The 18,139-nt window shown below is 41.1% G+C and overlaps 1 protein-coding gene across 6 annotated transcripts in view; it reads right to left on the reverse strand.

Moving 5' to 3' along the window:
* Positions 1 to 3,208: 3,208 nt before the first annotated feature.
* The window catches only part of TJP1 (tight junction protein 1), a 707,329-nt gene continuing 692,398 nt past the window's right edge, over positions 3,209 to 18,139 (reverse strand). For all 6 annotated transcript variants that reach the window (XM_086958396.1, XM_086958395.1, XM_086958394.1 and 3 more), the window contains one exon: positions 3,209 to 4,596. In XM_086958396.1, the coding sequence (XP_086814522.1) occupies positions 4,502 to 4,596 (95 nt within the window). In that variant the 3' untranslated portion in view covers positions 3,209 to 4,501. The remainder of the gene's footprint in view (positions 4,597 to 18,139) is intronic.

The raw sequence follows: 18,139 nt of genomic DNA on the forward strand, positions 1-18,139 counted from the left end.
ACTAGAAGGTCAGATTATTGTGCTCGATTCATTCACTGAGGTAACGTGGTGGTTATGGGGTTTCATGCAAGATTTATTTTTATGGTATCCCCAGTATCTTGAACCAACAGGTTAGTGCCTCCTTACTCACTTATACTGACTTGACCAGTTTCCTATTTTGGATTCGGCAATCTTCTTGTTTTATATATATATATTTAAAGTAAACACTTTTTTCTAAATGAAAGAAAATCATACTAACTCCTGTGGCAAATTAGGAAAAATTAAATGGTTCTTGTCCCTCTGATTCTAGACGTGAAGCTATTATGGCTCCAAACTTTCAGAGCACACACACATTCTTCCTTTGTCTTCTGATCAGGTCATCCAGATTTGAACAACACAAACTTTGTATCACTAGCTGAAAAAAAGAGCAAGATAGATTTCTAGGTGTTAAAGACAAAATACCTGCAGGTGTTGATACCTCCATGCCATGAAGATTGTTATGTCTCAAACAAAGTTAACGTGAAGATCTGACAGAATATCTATCTCCCGGAAACGGATATGTTTTTGCTCTAATCGCCAATAAATCACTTAGTCTTCGGTGTAGGTTGGTATCCTATTGTGACAGAGCCAAAAGGTCCAAACAATGCAAGTGCACACTGAAAAAAGCCTAGGCAGAGCTATGAAATTATGTTAGATCTGACATTCGTAGCATTGTATGCCCCCAGACCCACTGATTTTTAATGAAATAATTGTTATTGGCATTAGGACTCTGTGCACTTTCACCCTACTAACCAGTGGGAAATTGTTCATACTCTCTTCTTTAAACATCGTAAAACTGGCGTTCACCCAAACGCCACTCTTGATTTAATCACAAGTCCCTACTAAAGGGTACTACACGTACCCAGGGCCTGCAAATTAAATTCTACAAGTGGGCTGTAGAAAACATTGTACAACCCACTAATGTAGCACTGAAAAACGTATCAGGCCTGCTGCTGCAGCTTTTTAAACTGTCATTTCGAACTGGCAAATAAACCTTTTGCAAAGCCTTAACCTTCCTTATCAATACTATAAGCTGCCCCTAGGGTAGGCCACATAGGCTCATATGGCAGGGTGCTTGGTGTTACAAAGTATGACATATGGATTTAAGTTTTATATGTTTTGGCAGTAAAAAACTCCTAAAGTCATTTTTCACAGTTGTAAGGTTATCTATAACGTAGTCTAATACTGGATTACCTTATTACACTAAATAAGAGATAACTTCAGTTAAGGACCAGACAGAGAAATGCTGTTTACACTCAAATGAATTTAATTTTAAATCCTCTTTAGTGGTAGTGCCAGATTTTAGGATACAAAAGTTTGGAAATGCCACTTTTAGAATCTTGCAATTTTCCTGCCCAAATTAACAGTGCCTTTCTGCCTGAGTCAAGGGTCACATGACTGCGTGGCTCTTCTCTTGCAGGTTGTGTACTGCTTTCAGACACTAAGACAAAAGAGGCCTAGATGTGGAGAGACAGGGTCTTCCTGGAAGGATGGCTGGGAAAGAGTTGTGCCCTGCCCCGATTTCACTTCTAAGGGCCCTGCTTGTAGCACACACAAAAGAACCCGGCACCAGAAATTACTCCAAGGATCAGTTAGCTGACTTCCTGTTTCAGCTACAGGGAAACAACAAGCTTCCAGAGGCCTCCCTAAAACTGCTGACCAGCACCAACCGGACATGCCTGAGCCCTGCTACTGGGCTCTGCTGTAGTAAACCCTGATGTCTAAGAGGTACCCCCAAGGTACAGAGCCGTTAGCTGGTATCAGAGGGTACACCTTTGAAGAAAAGGCCAAGATACAGACGTTTTGGGCTCCTTGTGACCACAAAGTTACCTTTACACGTAGCAAATCAACCCTCTACGATGACCACCAATGTGAGGCTCCAGTGAGACCTGCACTGTGCGCCGACAGTGACAGTATGCGTTGACCGCCAACGCGAATCTTCAGCGAAGACAGGCTATTCGTGCTACAGCAGCGATTATTCACGACATCCGACCAGCTCCTAGCGCGGACATCTACCTTCTTGCAGCCCCCGCCAATGCACACAGCAGTTCCTTGTGCAGACTTGAGAAGGTAACTGTTCAGCAGAACAAACCTGGTCTCTGTATCCCACCTGCTGATGGCCTGAACTTGTGACGTTTCCCACCCCCGGTCCAGCACGACCAGATACTGAGAGAGGTGTTGTGTTATTTTTGGCATTTTATAAACTCATCTCTTCAGTTCTACTGATTAGATTGTTGTTGATTTTGATGTAATTTTATTTATTAAAATAACCTATATTTTCTAAATTGGGATGAAATTTTTATTGTGTTGTGTTTTCACTTTATTACTGTTTTAGTGCTGCATACAACTTTAAAAATTACCTCTAAGTGAAGCCTGACTGCTTTTGTGCCTAGCTACCAGAGAGTAAAGCACAGGTTTATTAAGTGACTTTTGTGCTTCACCCGGACAGTGATTGTGTTTATTATTTGAGTACACCTTCCACCCCCCTCAACTAATAACCCTATTTCTTACAAATTACATCACTGTTGTAAAGTTACAGTGGGATTTCAGAAGCACTATGAGGAATACACAACAAAACGTGAACATATGAAAGATTCAAAGAGATCACTCTAAGGTGTATAAAGTTGGAGATGGTTGGCTAACATACCTTCTCTGAAATCGGAACTGCAAGGCAGGCATGCTAGGCAAAACAGTAAAGGTGTGGGAGTTAGGCTACACCCTCATCCAACACATATATGATAGTGAGATTATCATGGGGTGAAAAATTACATATTGAGTACAAGAACTTCTGAAAAGATATTGGTTAATTGTCATTATGGGGTTCTTCAGTATGTGAATCTTTAACAATGCAAGCCTAGCTATATAGGCTTTTGATGTTTCATGAGTAATCGAGCAAGGCATACACACTCATCAAATATAAGCAGTTGCCATACTTAGAATGCTGCTACTGTTCCTGAGTCAACAAGCGCAAAATCGGAGAGTTTCTATACAGTGATATTTTAGGTTACAAAATGCAGATGGCCTGAAAAATGCACTGGATGGAGACTACAGTACCTGAATTGATTTTTGAGACCATATAAATTGTCAGTAATTACATTGAGAATGCTCTTTTAATGCACAGAGAAAACTTCCATACATTGTTCCAACATTTGACTGAAATTTTATTTAAAGAAAAACAAGATACTTTATATACCTTATTTTAAAAACAGTTTTATTCTGTATATTTAGAAATATGTATTTTTAATAACTGCAAAAAATCAGCCACGAGTGGAATAGCTAATAACTGATTAACATAATGCAGTGGTATCATCTAAACAGAAATAGTGCTGATGTGCCATAATAAATTGTCTATTAGTAAAAAAATACATTTTAGGGCACACGTTACAGCATCCTTTTCACAAATTACAGTAGGGATACTTTTCAAGAATGTAATCAAACTAGAAATTCTCAATAAATCTTTAAACGCAACACTTAAAAAGTTAACTGTGCATTTTAAAAAAAGTTTACTTCTGTATTTTGTAGAAATGCTGCTTTATTGCTGCAGATGTTACAAAGTTCAAGGCTCAAAAGGTATGAGAATACAAAGATATTCTTTAGAAATGTTCAATTCTTTATACAAAAAAGATAAAGCTTAAAAAAGTTAATTTACAAACCAAAAACAAAAAGTGGTATGCACACAATATATACAGGCATTCTTGTAACATATTTTAGGTACTTTCAAATGCATAGCATAAAGCATACCATCAATCTTCTGGTTGATAAAATACAAGCACAATTCTTCTCTTCTTCTTCACCGAGTTCACAATGACATTTTTAGCTCAATACATCTCATGATATATTATAAGCGCAAAAAGCCATAACGATTCTTCATACAGAAACTATTAGATCTAAGACTATTAAACATCATGGTAAGGCATCCCCGCTGGTTAATATGTTAATGGCATTAATTTACAAATGTTCTGAGGCAACTTTAACCAAGTAATATCACACGCTTTACCGATTGTAAAGCAAACAAATATGTTAAGTTAAACAGAGGGTGTGCTTGTGGTCAATTTGCTGTGAAGAGATGTCTTAGCCAAATTGAAAGAAACAATCTGACTAGTTTTAAACATTTATTTTAAGAAAAATAAAGTATTAAGTTATAGTAGACCAAAACAGTCATATGTCATATCTCCAATCCGCTTTTAACTGAGCACAGTCTAGTTATCCTTTCTACTGTGTATGTTTACTCGCTGCTCTTTAATGAAACAGACTATTATGAAAATAGCTGGAGTAATAGACGAAATTAGACCGGCTGCTTCTTAGTCTTTTTCATGTATTTTGACTTCAGCTCAAGAGCTTAAATATTACCAATGGCAAGATCAGGCAAAATACAGGTGCCCCTTTATCACTTAAATAACATTTAATACTTGTTAAATTTATTCCAACCATAGGTAAGCTACACTGAGCTTCACATTATTTCCTCAGGCCACTTTAATAAGGACTAAAAGTGGTCAATCAAGACTGAAACACAATTTGCTCCAACAAGGTAGTTTGGATCCCCAGGAAGAGACTTGTTTTGCCAGTGTTTGGGATCACCTGTGGGAAAAATGAATAATGTTATTAAATGTCTCAAAGCAAAGAATCCTGTTTATGCTAGACAAATCAGTACTTCGTAAATTCACAGGAATTACATGGCTGCGGTGGGTCAACTCCTTTCAATAAGCTGCAGTGCTAAACTCATGAATTGTCAGGAGAGTGAAGGAGTAATACAAAAGACTCCTGTTAACACAATGGATAAGAAAAGCATTGAGATCACTTGAATTTGTGGAGATCCTAATGACTTATTAGTAGTGTCCAAATAAATAAAAACAATAAAAAAATCTTTAATATTAAAATGGAATTTTCCCAAGATTGTAATCAGCTCAGATTTTATTGCAGTTTTCTGATTTTAGCTCAGCTCATGCGTGAAACGGATTTATTGATGTGATTATTAATAAGCGAGTTCAGCTAGACATTTTAAAAAAAAAGTGTTCATGTGCACTTGCCAATAACTGTGCAGGCTATGCAATATATATATATATATATATATATATATACACACACACATATATATATATAGGTGTTAATGATCTCAGAGCAATGCTACATTAGAACTGGCATATATTGCAAACGGACAACATACTGAAGGAAGACCTACCTGCATATCCTCTGCTTACATTTAGCAGAGCAAGATCGTTGGGAGACATGCTGGTCTCCAGTCATATGGAGAAACCCGCACCCTAAAAGAGATGAAGGGATTCTTTCCCTGCAGGCGCTGTAAAGCCTGTGCCGCAAGCAAAAGAGTCCTGTCGTACACAATACCCGACACAGGGAGAACAATGCCCATCAAGAAATTCATAACCTGCAGCTCCCAGTTTGCAGTATACTGTTTGCTCTGCCCCTGTGGCCTTCGCAGTACAATCAAGGAACTTAAATTGAGGATACTGGAGCATTTGCGGGCAATCGAAAAGGCAGATCCCGCCTATCCGGTTGCCCGGCATTTTGTAAGAAGAGCACGGCAGGGATCGTGATAAACTCAAATTCTTTGGGTTGGACATTGTCCCACCAAATGTCAGGGGAGGCGACCGCCTGAGAAGACTCCGTAGGTTAGAGTCGAGGTATATCCAAGACCTCTCCACCAAACATCCTAGAGGACTCAACAGTGGAGAAGAAATGGCATTTCACCTAGGAAAGTGACACTGTAACAACTACATTATCATCTAAGTAGGGACCCTCTGAGGGTATAATAGGAATTCCCTACCATCATGCCATTACTGGACTTATTGAATTTATAATCTCCAATTTCTGTCTGGGTGAGGGATAAGATATGAGGCATGACACATACATGCAGAGAGATAAAGGATATTGATCTTTTGCTCAAATTCGTAGGGTTTTCCTTCTTCTGTTTTGTCCTTTGTCCTTTCTGAGGTCTGCCCTGCACCTAATCACCAATCTAGATGCTATTGGGAGGGCTTATAAGCAAACATTTTAAAAGCCTATGTTACTGTTATTTGTACTGAATCTCATGAATGAGAATTTTTTTGTTGAGTATATTGCATTTATTAATTGAACTAACTTATGATATATATTACCAATGTATTTTGTAAATGCTTGAACATCTTGGTTTGATTAACGCAGATTTCTGATGAACTATGGTATTATTTTCAGTATGTTGTGAATGCTATATAATCATGATGGGACATTTTGAACATAGGACACCAGCCAATCCACGGCTTTATTTTTTGTCAAAATCTTGTGACATTTTGTAAGGAATATACCCTCTCAACATGAATACGAAGTCCATTAGTGGACGTTAAAGGCTTTTTTGTATGTGGAATAATGCTTGATACAGACATTCCAATATGGCGCTCATGTTGTTGCTTGCCAACCACAGCACCGAGACCGCCCTCATCGCCGCCACCGATGACATCCGAGCCCTGATGGACAACGGAGAAACAGCGGCCCTCATCCTCCTAGACCTCTCCGCGGCTTTCGACACTGTCTGCCACCGCACCCTAGTACAGCGCCTCAGCAATATCGGAATCCAGGACAAGGCACTGGAATGGATCATCTCCTTCCTCGATGGAGAGGTGTGGCTCACTGGTTAGAGGCGGCAGACCCGAGTGCAGAGAACGGCCCGGGACCAGGGTTCGATTCCCGACGCGGCAGGGTCGTGAACCAGGGTCAGCGGACTGATAATTCTCGCATCGGTGCCTACTCCGACCAGGGAGCACACTCGGCAACTCTGGGCATTAGCTTGCCTCATCTCCACAACGGCCCCACACAAACGCCGGGGATGCCTGGTTTCACCTTGGAGACCCCCAGGAGGGACTATCTCACAGGGAAAGCCAGGACGGGTTCCCCAGCGGTCTATAGCGCTACGAGGCCTCCGGGTAGCAGTGCGCTTTACAAGACACAACAATTACAATAAGAACACAGAGAGTCCGTCTATCACCGTACAAGTCAGAGGCCACCGAAGTCATCTGCGGCGTCCCTCAAGGATCCTCGCTGAGCCCCACCCTCTTCAACGTCTACATGAGCCCCCTCGCGGCCATCGCACGCCAGCACAACCTCAACATAATCTCCTACGCCGACGACACCCAGCTGATCCTTTCCCTGACCAACGACCCCGCCGCCGCCAGAGCCAACCTGCACGAAGGGATGAAAGAGGTAGCCGAGTGGATGACGACCAGCCGCCTGAAACTGAACTCGGACAAGACGGAGGTCCTCATCCTGGGCTCCTCACCCTCCGCCTGGGACGACTCCTGGTGGCCTCCCGCCCTGGGCACCGCACCCAAACCGACAGACCATGCACGCAACCTGGGCTTCATCCTGGACTCCTCCCTCTCCATGACCAGGCAAGTCAACAACGTCTCATCGGCATGCTTCAACATCCTCCGCATGCTACGGAAGATCTTCTGGTGGATCCCCACCGAGACCAGGAAGACTGTCACCCAAGCCCTCGTCACCAGCCGACTGGACTACGGCAACGCCCTCTACGCCGGTACCACCGCCAAGCTCCAAAAGAGACTCCAGCGGATCCAGAACGCCTCAGCCAGACTCATCCTCGACATCCCACGAACCAGCCACATCTCCGGACATCTGAGAGACCTCCACTGGCTCCCCGTCAACAAAAGAATCACCTTCCGCCTCCTCACCCACGCACACAAAGCCCTACACGACCAAGGCCCGAGCTACCTCAACAGCCGAGTCAACTTCTACGCTCCCAAACGCCTCCTCCGATCAGCCAACCACGCCCTCGCCGACGTCCCCCGCATCCGAAGAGCGACTACAGGAGGAAGGTCCTTCTCCTACCTGGCCGCCAAGACCTGGAACTCCCTCCCGACCGACCTGCGCCTGACCCAAGACCACCTCTCCTTCAGGAAGAAGCTGAAGACCTGGCTGTTCGAGCAGTAGCGGCACCCCCCCCCCCCCCAGCGCCTTGAGACCCCACGGGTATGTAGCGCGCTCTATAAATGTCTTTGATTGATTGATTGATTGATTGAGGGGTTAGTCCTATGTTGATGTCCATGATTGTAGAAAACTTTAGTAACATGTTGATCTTGAGTCGTAATTGACACACTGACGAAGGCAGCACGCCGAAACGCGTCTGTGCAGTTCCCCCTAATAAATCATATAGTGATTTTCATAAACCCTCCTTGAGTGCTGCGCCTTTTCTTTGAAGACACGAAAAGTTCGAGCGCAATATAGATATATAGATATATATTGTTGTATATATATATATATATATATATATATATATATATATATATATAAAATCCAAGAGTATGAGTTATTAATCAAATTATAAAAAAATAGAGTTCCAACATTTGTTTATTAAGTCCTTGATTAAGCAATTGTATGTAACACATGGCGGCAGTGTTAGAATCAATAAACTGTGCTAAGAAATTTGGATGTGGTGGAATCATGTAACTGAGCCGATTCTTTAAAATATCAAATAAAATATGGAAACGCTCCATTTTAATGATAAATATTTTTGATAAAAACCAAAGAGATCCCCACAAATTCACGTGCTTGAATATCGCTGAGGGCTTGATCATGGTAGATTAAACTGATACTTAGGGATCAACTGAAACATTAAATTAGATAATACGAGCAAATTGCTTTAGAATGTAGGACTCTGGAGTTCAATTACTATTGTGATATTGTTACACAGATAGTTTGAGTGTGTATTTCCTGTAAAGGTATCCAGAGAGATTATCAGACTGCCTTCATAAAACTTAACTTCACATCTACCAACTGTCTAATAAACATTCTGCTTTCCAATATAATGTTGGTACTAGAAGTTGGTTCAAAGACAAGTGCTGTCAGATGGTTGGCCAGGTTTAAGCCAAACAAATAAAGATTCAGGGGTGGAAACCCACAGTTCACTATCTTTCACTGTCTGGTAAATAATTCTGGCGATCAGCCCTCAAGACAAATAAAAATAAAAAAATTGTGTTTCAAAAATATAAGAACATGGACCCAAAATAGCAGCCTTGCAGTTCTCGAATAAGGAGAATTTTTGGTTGGCTAGCATTCCTGATTAAAACATAGTAGAGTAGGCACTACTGCTTAGAAAGAATCAAATCATAGTAGTTTCCCAACATTAAATGCATTGGTCTGAACACACATATAGAAGGTACAAACGGTGTAAATTAAATTCTGGCCTAAAGCAGAAAACAGTGACTGGATACTTCAATGGCTTGTTTTTGTCAAAGGTAAAAATACAACTGATTTGTTATCACATTTTCTTTTAATGCTACATACCAATGGCTAGCTGACTGAATGCTGCTTGACTGTTTTCTACAGAGTGGAAAATGAATCTTAAAATGGAATAGACATACATGAATGCTAAATAAATTATAAATCACTGGTCAGGTCAACAAATCTGATCACCAAAAGAGCACCGATATTCAAATATACAATACCTATAGCCAGTGCTTTCCAAAACAACTGAATATGTTTCTGGTTGAGCAATAAAGGGAGAACTGGTACAGGTGACTGCAATTCTGGGACAAGTGTTGCTGGTTGTAGCAAAAACTGCAGTCAACTGGAGAAAGATAGTGCACTTATCATTGGGGTTCAGGTATAAAAATCAGGCAGAATATTTAACCGATGATACTTTCTCTTAAGCCCTTCTCATCCAGCTCTAGCTTCCCTTAGTACATAGATGTGCTACCAATTACCTTTTAGGCATCTCTACTAGCCCACTTGAGTATTTATTTTGTCTACCTGGGTCTGCTTGGCTTAATACGAGAGGGATAATCTTTTTTAACTCTGCTGGTTTAACTCTGCTTCCTACAGCCCATATGGTTCTGGAGCTTTAGTTTTGCATTAGCTTTTCCCTGACCATGAAAAGTATATAAACCACGCACGTGCTGACGGACAGGTGCTATTAAATGAAACCAGTCATTGTAAATGTAATAGTACATTAGAATATACACTTACTTGTAAATCTACTTCTCCAGTATCTACTTTATAGACTTATATATCGGTCTGCATATTCCTTAATGTCATTCCACAAATTCTTGGTAAATAAAAAGGTAGCTTTTTACTAAATTTAGAACAAATCATATTAATTGTATAGATGTACATTTTTCCGGCTTGTGTTTCGTTTTTTTGGGGGGGCTGTTCATTATGCTACAGTTTCTTTTAGTTAATTAGAGTTTTAAAGAAGAGAAGACTTTGCTCATATCCTGAGGCAATCTCCCAATTGATTAATAGAGCCTGATCGCTTCTATTTTGAATTCTGAATTTATTTATTTTCAGCTTGATATTGCCACTACAAAGGTGTTGTTTGAGGAGAATAGCAGGTTAGAGAAAACCATTGTAAAAGTTAAAACAAATTCTGAGCCATAACTCTATATGACATGCATAATGCATGATATTTTCTTCTCTTTCCTTGAGCTGAAAACAGATGGAATGTATATAATTTCGAGTTAGACCATTAAAGCAATACTGAGAATATTTATGTTGTAACATTTGAAGACTCAAGGACCCAGCAAGCTTGGACCTTTGGAATAGGTCTGCCTTTATAGGAGGAGCTGAAAATGGAAAAAGTTTATTGAAATACTTAAGCTACAGCTGCTATGCTCCTTGCAGCAGTGTGAGGTATTTCATACACATTATTTTAAGATGCAGCACTTCGTAACAGTGCTGTCTATTCTGATCTTCAAGGCTTTGTTTTTGGTCCGGCTAGGTATTTTGCCTTTGTGCAGTAACTTTCAAACCATTAATGTGTTTTTTTCTTCTGGATTACATAAGCCACTGCCTAAAGAGTGGTCAGTACGGGTTTTTGATCTCTCTCTCAAGGAATACAATGACATTATTTTCCTCAAACAGTTTTCCGTGACTACTAGGATATGAAAACAATCTGGAAATGTTACTTACCTGTATCAATAGCTCTCCAATGAGGGATTCTGCCTAGACATATGTTACATTTTTGAACTAAAAAGAATAATTCCACCCCCTAGGCTAGATGTCGAAAACAATAAATAGTTTTGCCTGCTATGAATAGGGCTCCCGGTTTTATTGTATTTCTGTTTTTGACCTTTGTCTGTATTCATGCATGTTTGTCTTTAATGTAAAAATGAAGTGGCAATGGGTATAGTTCTACATTTAACAAGTAAATGTCACATTTGAATACCGAACAGGGTTTAGTTATTTACAGTGTAACATATTTTCATGGTAGCATAAGTAAACAGCTGTACATCTGCAGTTAATTGAGTTTCTTTAGCTAATCCTTTTGCTTTTTAAACTCTCCTACCTTTTAATCTGCATAGAAGATCAATTTTCTGTGTTTTATATTTATTTAAAAATGAATACATACAGGAAAATAGATTGTTCTATGTACAGGACGCCCAAGATAGTTGTGCACTCCTTTAAATCTTTGTTTCTAGAGTGAGCGTAGCTTATTTCAGGCAGGGAAATCAGCTTGTAAGCAGCTGTTTCACCACAACTATGTTTTTTAAGAATAAAATATATAGTCATAAAATGAAGAGGCGAAGACAGGCAAGTTGGTGGTGAATATGGGGAGTATCCTTGACTAGACACAAAACCTACTGTTAAAGGTAAGTAACTTTTCTTTATCAAGCAAGGGCGCCTCTGAACATTCATAGCCAAAGAACAGATTTCAGAACAATGACCAACCCAGGAGGTGGCCACTGGATGCTTAACTATGGAAAGCAGTTCCTGAGGGACATCTGAAGCACTAGTGCATCTGCTAATCTCGCCAAAGCAACAAAGGCACATATCAGAAGGCAGTGGCTAAATTACCTCTCATAGAGTGAGCCCTCTGGTGTCTTCAAAGCATTCTATTTGTTTTAGATAAACGTTTAAAAGGATTGGAAATTAGCCAATTAGCTGGGTACCATATCTGTTAAGCCCACTTGGAAGCAATGTCAGGTTATTGTTGACTCCAAAGTCCTGAACTTCCTCAAAGTCACTGTGGACAACAGGATTAGGTAAAATGCATGTAATGATGTCCTGGCCCAGTATGTCAAGAGTGTATTCTGCAGAGACCAAGGACCTGATTTATCTGAGCATGCTAAATTAGTAAATAGTTATATAAACGGATCTTTACAGGTTTTAAAGAGAAATACCATCTCTGTGGGTAGCTCCAACTCTTGCTCTCTTGAGAAGCAACAGATTAGAACATCGGTCTGCTCCTTGCAAACATATGGAAGATGCTGAATCAGCAGGTTACATGTTGGGACGTATCATTCAATTATAAAGCTGCACTTCTGGAAACGTCATTAACCTTGTTTTTCTTCCTTTGTATACAAGGTCGTCATCTTTTCTAAACTATTAGCTTTCTTTAAAGCACTGGAAAGAAGTGTCTCTCTGATGGTCTTAGACTGCAAGATGTTTATTTAATAATTGGATTATCACTGGGCCAAAAGTGCAGGATGAAAACATTTCTCACATGGGTTGGCTAATAATTTTGGGAAGCATCCATGATAACAGGTATCTGATGTTGGAGCACTTCTACAGGAAACCTCTCGATGTGCTCTTGATTTCCACCTGTCGGTTGATTAAGTGACGCGAGTGGGGTGAATTTGGAATCCTGATATGTTGTATTGAAATCGGATACTACCAAAGCTTCGCACATTCCTGCAAGGCACTCATATGTGGAAAAGCACATGAGATTAGAACATTCAGGAGGATAAGAAACCAAGCATAGAGGCAACATTCCTGGTCGGATTAAAAGCTTTCTAGATGATTTGCAGGATCTTCTGGATCAATCTGCACCTTTCATAGATGGGCACATTAGCATACTATATGCAATCAGAGTTGCCCCCAAAATATGTACCCGAGAATCTAGGATGATGTCACATAATTCAATAAGAAGCCTACGTTCTGGAGAGCTTTGTCAACTGCTGCCAATGAGTAGGCTTTCAATAGGCATTCATTCTCATATTCGAAAGACGTTTGACACAGAAAATGTGTTGCCTTCAATGTAATGCATTTGTAGAGAACTTAGAAGCCAATTTCATGCTGAGTAGAACATTGAATAGGTAGAACAGAACCCCAACCATGCGACAGTTACCTGCGATGATTTCTTCTGAATGAGAAATAGAAGTACGTTTCCTGTATGTCTACCATTATAGCGTTGAAGAAATTCTTTGGACTAAGTAATGGAGCTATTGGTAGCAACATTACTATTTAAAAATGCATTTTATTTTTGTGTATGAACTAGTCAAAATACCTAAGATTTAAAATTAGCAATCTTTTATCTACAGGAAAATATATGGAATGCACTAGTTTACTATGTATGCAACAAAGGCTTCTTGTCCTATGTTTTGTTTCAAGAGTAGTCAATTCCTCTTAGAGGAAGACCCTCAAGCCTCTAAGGATGTGTATTAATTTCCAAAACGCAGAAAAGAAAATTCTGCACCTTGCCTTCCACTGAGTTGCCTAGTTCGGTTCTTCTGGAGGCTTCTTTCTTGACCCCTGTCTTGCTGGCTTTTTAAAGAACTCGGGCCGCATCTCTGTCCACTGATTTTTTGCACACCATGCCACCTCAGTTTGGACCCAGTCATTGACAAATCAGTCTTGAACCTGCTCCAATGGGAACAGTCCAGCCTGAACTACCAGGCAAAGTCCTGTCCTAACTGGAACACAAGCAATCTAGAACTGGTTTCAACCTAATTAGGGCTCATCATTCAGGTATAGCTTAGTTTCGTTGACACAGTGCGCACAAGACCCACATCTGGACACTCCCATCCCATATGGGCAACACACTGAAGTATACAAAAAGTGATGGAGGGAATGCTTGAATTAATCTCAACCAGTACTGGGTTGCATGTGTTCCAGTTTTATGTTGGGGGTTTGAAGTGCCCACTCCTCTGCCCTCTCTTCCGCCAGAAAGCCGCATGTCACAACATGAGTGACTCAAGATTTGATAGCCAGGGGAGTGACTGAACGCTCACACCTGGATGTCAGCGAATGTTCTATGTGTATCAAAAGGTTATGCTTGGTCCTCAGCCTTACTCTTTATGACTTTCTGATCAGCCCCATTTTCTTCCAGAGATGTGCCAAGGCCACTTTCTCTGAATCAAAGATCACCCTTTGAAGTGTACTGGAGAGACCGGCCCTTTCTTTCTCCAGTGGGTACCACCAAGCCTACAGAAATGCACCAAAACACAAATCTGTCTGGGGGAGTGAAAGTCAAGTGAAAGCAATCTTTATTCTGCCATAGGCCATACATGCATACATAAAAGGGAGGGTCCTTTACCTCCTCATGTTTCACCAAGCAGCTGTGGGACTCCCAAAAAGAAGTCTGCATGTATTGTTCCATTCACAGGCACAGATGGACCTAAGCACATGCATACAGCATATATGCATAAACGTCCTGCACAACACTACATCCTTCATGTATTGAACCACTCACACATACACCCAGCCAATGCATGTAACATATACCCTGCAAAGTACTGTAACATCTCTGTATTGTACCATTCATAGGCACAACTACACCCAGCACATGTATACCACACATGCACTGAGCAGCACTACACACCAAACCGATGTAAGCCATGGGTAAGTTGAGCACACAGCAGTGGAACTTTAAACAAGGGAGCCTATAGGCCTCACTCCAGTGACGCAAGTTAAAATGACCTGTCTACTATTACTGATCACTTCATGGTATGCTGCCACTACTGCGTTCACCCTGCATATGACTCCTGGAAAAGGAAGTAGCCTTTCACCATTATGAGGGTAGCACTTTGGGAGCGCCTCCCCATCCAACAAGACCACAATCCATGACACAAGCCTATGTCATGGCTCACACACATGATCTGTGTTTGCCTATGACAAAAGAAAATAAGCACTAGGGATCCAGACATCAGTACAGTTGGGGCATTCAGGGCAGGGGTACACGTCCATTACCATGCTTTTTTTGTCTCAACACAGCTCTTCCTACCACACACACATTCTGCTGGGTATGGCAAGAGTGGGCCCCTGGCCTCCGCATCAACTCTCATTCAGTTCATGTATGGCTGAAGGACCATTCCAGCGCCCAGAGCATATTGGTATGGCCAAATGCTAAGGCATGAACACACTTACAAGTAGTGCCTAGAGCCCCTTCAGAGATGTGTCTGATGTCAATGATGATTTGATGTCATCTCTGATCTCAAGTGTAAAATCATGAGCAATGTATTGGGCATACTTACGGTTGTGACTATCTCACTGTTAATCAATCTAATGCATACTACCAAAACCTAATTGATATGGACTGCAATGATTTTACCAACCTCCAATCAAAGGGGGAGGACACAGTCTTTATCAATTGTACTCCTTTACACCAGAACTGCTTTTCACAGAGATCCAACAGCCAGCTGAATGAGACAACTGTCTAATTACATTTTACATCAATAACTATTCAGGTAGTAGTCCTAAGAATTTCTCCATCATAGGTTAATTCTCCTCATGAATTTGAATACACTATAACCTGAGACCTTCAAACAACCACTACTGGAAACAATGGATCCTCCTCTCTACATACTCCTGCCCATATCCCTTTCCACCTGCATCTAGAAATGTTGTATTATAAACTGAAGAAAAGTGCCCCTTTTTGTCATGGTCATCACCACTTTTTGTCACTGGTATTGATGTTTTTAGACTGATGTGCACTATGACCCCAACCAGGACCCAGTGCCAGTGTTCTTTCCCTACAAACAAGATAAAATGGTCTAATTGTCTCCCAATTGGCACACTCTTTAGCACCCCATTTACGTCCATAGTAAGTGGTATCCCCGGTACCTAGGGCAAGGGTACTAAAGACCAAGGCTGCAGCATGTATTATTCCACCCTAAGGGACACCCATACAAACTGCATTCAGCCGCCCATTGCAGACTGCGTGTCACGGTGCAAACTCTGACTGAAAACACACCATGACACTCACTGTGTGCCAAGCCACAGTCACTGCATGTAATATATGTAAGTCACCACTACAGCAGGCCTTATAGTCCTAATGTAGGATGCATTACATTATTTGTGAGGGCATAACAACATGAGCAGATACGTCCCTGTGCTATCTAGTTCAATTACTAGATGGTACAAGTGAACAGGGGAGCCATCTTAAGTATATGTAATGGGCGCTGGTCATTACAAGTTCCCTAGCTACATGATGGCTTCACTGAAACCCACGATGTTTGGTATCAAAACACCTTTTCTTAATACATCTGTACTGTTCCCAGTACTACATTTATTATGACATACACCCAGAGGGCATTTTAGAGGTGGCCCCTGAAAAACATACTACTATCTATTGTGCTGTCTGACTGGTATTGACTAGCCTGTCACCACAGACGCCCTGCATGTGAGGGCCCATGCTCTCGGAGGCCAGAAACAATGCCTACTCCAGAGGAAGGTGTTCACACCTCCTCCAGCAGGATGGCTAGTGAATTAGCATATCATGACCAGGGACTTCAAATCCCCTGCTGCCTTTGATATGCGATCCAGACTTCCGCCAGATGTCACACCCTGCCCAGAGGTCCATTTGACACCAGGATAGTGCTATTGTAATACAGTCAGCTGACCAATATGACCGTGAATGCATGTGTCTCCTCCAAGACCATAGAAATTACGAGATCCTACATCAAGATCCAACAGACCAAATAAATGTACAGATAGCAAGTATGCTGGAAGAAGCCCTGGCTCATGGATGGATATCAAAAAACAGAAGGTAATTTCCTGATCAAAGACTCACCAAGGACACCATCCGTATCTGTATGCAATCCCTAAGATACATAAGGACCTGACGTATACACCAGGTCGCCAGATAGTGTCAGGAATAGGATCCATTTTAGAACCCGTCTCAAAATTTGCAGATGCCTACCTACGACCAATGGTACAAAAAACCTCCGCATACTTGAAAGACACTAAGGATGTCCTGATACTCCTTGAAAACATGCCTTTCGATCCCCAGCACCAATTAATTATTAGCTGTGATGTGGAGAGTCTGTACACCAGCCTTCCTCACAACGAGACCTTGACCATCATTGAGGAAGTGCTCTTCGATAAAGACTGGGACTACTAAACGCCTCGAAATGTCATAATGGAGTGCTGTAGCCTGGCATTGAAGGAGAACTTTTTTGAGTACAATAAGACTACCTCCAGAAACATGGGACCAGTATGGGGAGCTCTTTGGGTCCCAGCATAGCTGGTCTTTATGTCCACCATCTGGAGAGAGACAAAATTATGCATACTGATAACCCTTTCCGTAACTATATAAATATATGGAAATGGTATACTGATGATATACTAATCATCTTGGATGGAGATGAAACTACAGCCAGACTTTTCATCACATGGCTAAACTACCAAGCTTAATTTTTTTAATTCACCAGCACCATTTCAAATAAAGAACTAGTCTTTCTCGACTTGAACATCTACCCAAAAGCTGAAAAACTTGTGACAACGACATTTCAAATCCACATCTAAAAACTGCTTGTTGTTATATCAAAGTTTCCATCCAGGATATCTTGGTGACAATCTCCCTTATGGCCAATTTTTCCGCCTAAGGAGGAATTGTACAGAAATCATTGACTTTAAACGCCTGTCAGAAGATTTAAAAGAGAAACTGGAAAAAAGACTATACCAAGAAAGGTAATAGATCAGGTCTACAAAAGAGCACGGAACAACTGTAGGGAAAGTCTGTTAGAACCCACGGCTCCAAAACAAGAAGACAAAGGTCCTGTTTGCATAAAAACATTCAATACAAACTCCAATCAGATAACCAAGATTGTTAACAAACACTGGCGTATCTTAAACAGTGAAGGAATGAACTTCCCTAAACCAATATTCTCCCACAGGAGAGGAAAGAGTGTCGGAGATATGGTAGTGCACACTAGACCACGTGAGGCCAAATGACACCACTATTTCATATCACAGGACACCACCCCTACGGCATGTGCAAAGTTTGCCGACTAACAAAAAAGAGCAGAGAAATCACTTTCCGGAATGGCACAAAGTGGGCACAGAGAAAATTCACAACATGTAAGTAAGAACGTTGTGCACCTGATTACTTGTCCATGCTCAATGGAGTATGTGGGCATCTCCATACGCCCAGTGAAGACCAGGATAGGAGAGCAAA

This window comes from Lissotriton vulgaris, chromosome 2_1, assembly GCF_964263255.1.
Source record: "Lissotriton vulgaris chromosome 2_1, aLisVul1.2, whole genome shotgun sequence".
NCBI classification, from domain to species: domain Eukaryota; kingdom Metazoa; phylum Chordata; class Amphibia; order Caudata; family Salamandridae; genus Lissotriton; species Lissotriton vulgaris.